The sequence below is a fragment of the Charadrius vociferus genome, unplaced genomic scaffold (genome assembly GCF_000708025.1).
Source record: "Charadrius vociferus isolate BGI_N301 unplaced genomic scaffold, ASM70802v2 scaffold260, whole genome shotgun sequence".
Taxonomy (NCBI): domain Eukaryota; kingdom Metazoa; phylum Chordata; class Aves; order Charadriiformes; family Charadriidae; genus Charadrius; species Charadrius vociferus.
The window spans coordinates 623,559-630,496 of record NW_009646410.1 but is presented as its reverse complement, the minus strand read 5'-3'; the positions used below and the strand labels follow the sequence as shown (position 1 = coordinate 630,496).

The 6,938-nt window shown below is 63.3% G+C and overlaps 1 protein-coding gene across 1 annotated transcript in view; it reads right to left on the bottom strand.

The window, feature by feature from the left end:
- CASKIN2 (CASK interacting protein 2) overlaps positions 1-6,938 on the bottom strand; it is a 29,582-nt gene that overhangs the window by 1,980 nt on the left and 20,664 nt on the right. The window contains 17 exon segments of the mRNA XM_009879955.1: positions 35-350; positions 519-857; positions 1,199-1,337; positions 1,584-1,685; positions 1,770-1,880; positions 2,106-2,200; positions 2,312-2,393; positions 2,834-2,913; positions 2,916-2,948; positions 3,786-3,903; positions 3,985-4,079; positions 4,398-4,506; positions 4,630-4,738; positions 4,961-5,091; positions 5,978-6,073; positions 6,221-6,366; positions 6,467-6,564. Of these exon segments, the coding sequence (XP_009878257.1) occupies positions 35-350; positions 519-857; positions 1,199-1,337; positions 1,584-1,685; positions 1,770-1,880; positions 2,106-2,200; positions 2,312-2,393; positions 2,834-2,913; positions 2,916-2,948; positions 3,786-3,903; positions 3,985-4,079; positions 4,398-4,506; positions 4,630-4,738; positions 4,961-5,091; positions 5,978-6,073; positions 6,221-6,366; positions 6,467-6,564 (2,199 nt within the window).

Genomic DNA, 6,938 nt, shown 5'->3' with positions numbered 1-6,938 from the left:
GGGGGGCGCGGCGGGTGGCTCCGTGGGGCCGCACTGGCTGTGCAGGTAGGAGAAGGCTTTTTGGGCCGACGACTGCAGGCTGCTCTTCTGCCCGGAGGAGATGGAGGGGTACGGGTGCACCAGGGTCTTGGGCTGCTCCGCTCCCAGCAGGGCAGGGACCGTCGGGGATTTCAACGAGACGTGGGGGTACATGAAGACGTACGGTGCTGTCTCCTGGCTGGGGGTCTGGGGAGGAGTACAGGGGGTGACCGCTGGTGTCCCGGTGCCTTTCTGAGCCACCGGCCGGGCGTACTGATCCGTGCCTTCGGGCAGGTTCCTCTCCTTGAGCGGGCTGCCCCCGCCGCCATTGGCAAAGCCGTTCAGCCCCTCAGGGGAGACGAGCTTCCCGTAGGGCTCGGGACTGGGCCGTCCCGGCAGGTTGGCCGGGCTCTCCTTGCTGCGGGGCGGCGCGCAGGACTGCCCGCTGCTGCTGCTGCTCTCCCCACTGCCCAGGCTCTCCTGCGAGGGGCTGGAGAGATGCCGGGACAGCACGTTGTCCTGCGAGTGCCCTGAGCCCCGGGACCGCACCCCGATGCTCTCCTGGCTCCGTGACATCCCCTGGCTGCTCTTGATGCCAAGCGTCTCGTGGCAGCTGTTGGACATGGCTGTCTGGAGCTCGTAGCTGAGCTCACTGTCCTGGAAGGTCGTCATTTTAGGGGTGTGCGGGGACTGGCACTCCCCGTTCTCCAGCGACTCGATGGTGACAATGTCCAGGGCACCAGGGACTTTGCGTCTTGCCAGCGTTGCTTCTGCTTGATTGAGGCTTTTGCGGAGGTCTCTGAGCTTCTTGACGGCCAACATGATCTTCTTCTGGTGACCTGCAGGAAGGTTGCAACAGGAAAGGGGCGTTAGGTCGGCTCTGGCCCCCAAGGCCTTTGTTTCCTGGCCAAGAAGAGTCATGGTCACGTCACCAACCAGGGCAAAGGCCTCTGGGTTATCCAAACCCTGCCTATGGGAGGAGACAAACTATGGCTGGCATCCGCCTGGCTCAGCCCGGCTCCAGCCTGCCAAGGGCAGTCCTTAGGGACAGCCATGAACTGCCCTTTCCAGGTGCTCAGGACATGCCTGCACCTCCCAGCCTGAGGGAGAACGGGGTGTGGGGACCTGGGTGGGAAACTTGGCTGCCCTGGGCCACCCCAGCACAGTAGCATGGACTCACCCAGCTTGTTGATGCCGATCTCTTGCAGATCCTCCCACGTCAGGTCCGTCACGATGGTGATGGAGTCATAGCCATTGTTGACCAGCTTTTTGTGGTACTGAGGCAACCCGATGGCACTGAGCCAGTCCATCAAGTCAGCCTGCCAAGAGCACGGAGACGCTGCCATGAGCATCGAGGCACGGGCAGCACCTTCATCCATCCTCTCCCCCTGTCCCTGGCCATGAGACTGCACTTTTGGGGTCTCTCTGACTGCATTAACACAGCCCATTGTGGCACGCGCTTACTTACAGACCCCACTCCTGTCCTGTCCTGGGGTAAGACAGCTCTGAGAAAAGACCTGGGGAAAAGAAGGTGCCAGACCAAAGGCCCAGTGCCAGGGACTCACCGGGATGTAGTTGGGCAGCCACTCGGCGATGCTGAGCTGCCCGATCTCAGTGGAGATCTTTTTCCTGTGGCCAGGCTTGGTCACGCCGATGGCTGTCAGATCCTAATGTAAGCAGAGTGGGGCCGTGGTCAGCGGTGGCGCGGGGAGTGTGGGGTTCTGGATAGGGTGGGGAAGGACCTGCCTTACCTCCGGGGTCATGCGGCTGATGGTGGGGACATCGTAGCCAGCGTTGAGAAAGTTGGCGGTGTACGACTCCAGCTGGAACTCACTCAGCCAGTTGTAAATGGCTTCTGCATCCTGGGGAGAGGACAGAGCAAAGAGGAGCCCATGACGGTGGCTGCAGGGGCTGGAAGGACCTGGCTGCTCCAGGCAAGACGACAGGATCTCCTCAGGCGAGACCCACATGTCCCCAGTGTTCTCAAGACCCAGTCCCCTCTGTCCCCAGTGCACCGAGAGCTGGGCCAAGAGCCCCAAGTGTGGCCCTCTCACCCGGCACACCAGGTCCGCAGTTGGCACAGTTACCTTCCCCTCGAGGAGCTGCTCGGGGCGCAAGAACTGATGGGAGAAGACCCTGTCCCCAGGGGGGCAGCTGCCTGGGGTCTGGTGGCTCTGGGGCCCTGGCAGAAAGGAGAGAGAACTGTCATGGGGGCACTTAAGCAATGAGCAGCCCCCAGTGCCCAGGGGGGAGAGCTGTCCCCAAGGCCCCATTGAGTGGGGACATCCCTCACCTGCCGGGGAGGTCAACTGCCCATTGCGTGGCTCCGATCCCAAAAGGTGTTGCTGGAGGTCGTCACCAGCGGAGGGCAGTGGCTGGGGGAGAGGAGGAGAGAGCGGAGAGAGGACCTCCAGAGACAAGCCCTGTTGCACCCCCAGGAGCAGAGGGGGGGCCCCATGCTGGGCTGCTGGGCACAGCTTCACCCAGTGAAGGGCTGGCCCCTAGCAAGAGATCTGGGCAGGATTTGGCCCAGGGGCCTTTTTGTCCTCCTAGATGAGGCAGGACACAGTGGAGACACCGCGTGGTACCAACCACAGCCTCCAGCTCCACTCAAAAAGGCCAGCTGTGCTATGGGGGGGCAACTGGGGACGCCCCAGGAGCATCTTCCTCCTGAGTCCTGGTAGGACATAGGTGTTTGGTGGAGGATGCTCAGCTCCTGCAGCCCCTCCTTCACTAGGGAAGGTGCTGGGGCTCCATCTCCAGCCTGAGCCAGGCCTGGGGGAGCAGCAGGGGGCAAGCAGGGGCTGGTACCTACCCTGGCGTTCTCGATGAGGATGCTGGTGCTCTGCCCGTTGGCGCCCTCAGTGCTCTGGCCGCTGCCGGCACTGCGGAGTGGCCCTCGCTGCCCACGCTGTTCCTGTCTCCTGCTGCTTGGGGCAGGTGAGGAGGCCGTCAGCGGTGCCCCGGGATCGGGGCCGACACAAGGCACAGAGGTCCCCAGTAGGGACCCGTGTGCCAACACAGTGATGCCAGTAAAAACCAGCCTCCCACAAGATCCCTCTGGCCACAGACGATGCATCGGTCCCTCCCGCCTCCCGGAATACACGGCACGGACAGGGTGACCCGGGCTGGCAAGGGGACACGGGAACGTGGCCTGGCTGAGGACATGGGGAGGGGAAGGGGCTGCTCTATGGGCTCCCCTAAACTCCCTTTCCCTCTCGTCTGGCTGTTTTCCCATCGGGAGATGGAAGGAGAGTCTCCCCCCATGTCCCCCTGCACGGGCAGGGCTGGGGACAGGGGAAGGTCCCCAGCCCCTCTCCCTCCCCAGCTGCACCCCTGACCTGAGCTGTCAGGGCACGGGGCCGTCCGGGTTAGAGTGAGGTGGCCATAGACTGCTGGGACGCTCGGGGCTGTCTGGAGAGGACACTCGTCGGGGAGGTGCTGCAGCCCACCAGGGGGGACCGGGAGGGCCCCAGGGGGACCCTGGTGCTGGTGCGCGGGCGCCACGCGGGGGACAACCATGCCTGCATTCAAAGACAAAATACGCGTGGTCAGAGCTCGTGTGGAAGGCAGGGCGGGGGGGATATCTGAGCCTCAAGCCCCAAATTACCACCCCACCGACGGCACAACCCTCTGTGCCCACCCAAGTCCTTCTCTGCCCCCTAGCTAGCCAGGGCTGTGGGGACCTGTCCTACAGGAGGTGCTGGGAAGGCTGGGATGGTTTCACACAGGGGACTGTCCCTGGCACGCCCAGGATGGCCACTGACCTGTTCGCTTACTGATGACTTCAGCGATGGAGGGGGGGAAGTACCCGACCCGATCGGTGCCTTTCTGAGTGTCGTGGATGTGCCCCTTCCACCGCCCATCTGGATGCTGCTCCAGGACCTGCCGCGGGGACGAGAGGGATGGGGTTGGTACCTAGGGCCATGGCGGGGCAGGAGGAGGGGGAGCAGGGAGCAGCCTCACCGTGATGACATCTCCTGCCCGGACGTTGAGAGCAGTTGGGTCATGAAGGTTCCAAAAATCCTTCAAAGCTCGGACCTTCAGGATTCCTGATGCCTCTGAAGACAAGGGACAGAGGGAAGAAAGAAGGTGCCAGAGCGCAGGGGGAAAGAGAGCAGTTCAGGGAAGGTAGAGAGAGAAAAGAAGAGCGAGGAGAAGGGAGAAGAGAACATTAATACTGCAGGAAGGACACAATTGCTGGACGTTGCCTGCAAGGAGGATGGGGGCACATATTGATGGGACTGGGATGCTGACGTTCGCAGCCAGGCTGGTTTAGGTCGTTCAGGAGGAGCCCTGGGAGCCCCAGGCAGGTCCCATGGGGAAGAAGCCCCTCTCAGTGGCAGGCAGTGCCTGGCCATGCACCGGCCCCACCTCACCTCTCAGCAGCTGCTTGATGTCTTTGCTGGCGTGCGAGGTGGTGAACTGGTTCACGATGTCCAGTGCTGTCTGGTTGTAGGTGTTCCTGATGTTCACATCAACGCCGCCCTGCTCAGTAGGGGACGTAGTCAGGGCTGGACTCACAGGGGATGGAGGGACCGAGGGGAAGGGGGTAATGGCTGACCCTGAGGGGGTTGTCCCCCTGTGCAGCCCCGTCCCCACCGTGCTCACCTCCAGCAGCAACCGCACCACCTCTGTTTTGCCGTAGAGCGCAGCCTCATGCAGGGCTGTGCCCGTCTTTGTCTGCTTGTTGATCTCGATCCCGGCCTTCAGCAGCTGCCTGTAGGAAGGAGGGAGAGGCATGAACGGCAGGACATGGGCATCAGGGACGGGCGATCAACTGCTTTGCGATGGGAAGGGGACAACCCCTTACACCGCTGAGGCTTTGGGGACGAGGGATTGAAGCCTGCAGCAGGGAGGTGGGTTTGGGAGGAAGCAGGACTGAAGACATGGTGGGGGTTTTTGGGGGATGGGGCAGCGTCCCAGGCTGGCGGGGGGTTACCTGATGATCTCCTTGTGCCCGTTCTTGGCTGCCAGGTGCAGGGGGGTGGTGTAGTTGGGGTCGGTGGCATCCTTGGACTGTCCCTCCAGGAGGGCGACGCACAGATGGCTGTTCAGCAGCAGCTGGGCCACCTGCACGGGGCACAGGGGTGAGGAGCCGGGTACAGGTACCCCCATCTGCATCCTCCCGGCGAGGGGCTCGGCCTCGGGGCTGCCCCCCTGCTCCCCATCCTGCCACTGCCCTCCCTCCGCAGCCCCAGGGCTCGGCCGGAGCCGGCCAGTGTTTGGCAGGGTCACACTGTCGCGAGGGGCCGTAAAAGGTCACAACAGCCAGAAATAGCCTTCCCGTAATCGGGCTGTTCAGACCAAGCCCTAAAAAACTCCAGTCTCTCCAAGCCCAGAGCGACTCTCAGCATCTCAGGGCAGCCCAGAGGCACAGAAGAGTTATTTTTACTGCCCTGTTTATAGCTGCAGACATTATAGATACTCCAAAAATGGAAATATCCCCCTGGTCCCCTCCCCGTGGGGCATGGGACGGTCTGGCTGGCCACACTCCAGCCCAGCCCTACGGTGCGGTACTGGCTGGGCTGGGGTCTCCCGGGCCATGGGGCAGCCCCATCCCCCTAAATTGTGCCGGGCACCTCGAGCATCTGAGCAGGGCCGGGCACTCAGGGCTCGCGGGGATTAGCCAGCTCAGCCTATCTGTGCTTAAACAGGAGCAAAGCTGGGGCGGGCAGGAGGGAGGCCGTGGGAAACCGGGAATGAAAGCTTCCGGTTTCTCTCCCAGCCTGACGCTGCGCTGCCGGAAGGTCAGGAGCAAAACCTGCAGCTCCCAGGTTCAGGATCTGGCCTTGCCCGAAGGTGGAAGGAGGCAGGTGCTGCCTGCTGGGCTCCGGGGCTCACGGCGGAGGGAGAATGGCCGCAGCCAGACCCAGTGCTTTGCTCCCGGAGGAGCCGACGGCTCCAGAGCCGCCCCCGGAGAAGTGCCCGGTGTAGGGCAGAGCCCCACAGCACTCACCTTCAGCCGCCCGAACTCACAGGCCAGGTCCAGGGGGGTTTTCTTTGCCTTGTTGATGAGGCAGGGGTTGGACTGGTGCTGGAGCAGCATCTCCGACTGCGGGGGAGCAACGTGGCACAGGAGCTCAGCATCATCCCATGCCCCCACCATCCTCCCGCCCAGAACGATGGAGTTTGTCCCCCACCCACGCATCCCCAGAGAGACGTAGGGTGGGCTCGTGGGTGTCTCTGGGCTCTCACTTACCACCTCGTAGTGGCCGTACTGCGCCGAGAGGTGCAGCGGGATCTGCCCGTCCAGCGAGGCCATGTTGACGGAGGCGGCAGCGCGCAGCAACACCCGCACAGGCTCCACGCGTCCCTGCCAGGCTGCATAGTGCAGAGGGCGCATCCCTGCGGGGGAACGGAGCTCAGCAGGGCTGGATGGGGCCCCCGGCCTCGCTCAGAGGGCTGAGCTGGAGGTACGGGGCCATACTGGGGAGCCACCCCTTACCGTTGCTGTCCTTGATGTCGACGGTGGCCTGTGCTTCCAGGAGCAGCGAGATGAGGTCCAGGCTGCCACCCAGGGCTGCGTGGTGCAGCGCCGAGAACCTGCGAAACAAGGCAGGGCTCATCCCAGCCCAGGTCCCTGCCGTGCTGTTCCTACAGCCCCCGCCTGCACTGGGACACGGGCTGAGGGCTGGGATGGTCACCGGCTGTTCATAGCTACATCCCTCCTGATTCTTCACTCCCAGTGCCTCAGTTTCCCCATAGGAAAGCAGAGATAAATCCCTCCACGCTGTCCATGCCCCAGGGCTCTCACCCCCTGAGACCCCAGCAAGAGGCATCCCTCACCCACTTGCCCTGCGTGGGGGCGAGCAGGTGGGACGGAGAGAGATGCATCCCCCCTCTCCGCGGAGCAGCCAGGCAGCCCGTAGCCGCACTGCTCACAGCATCCAGCAAACCCACCAGCCCTGCGGCCAATC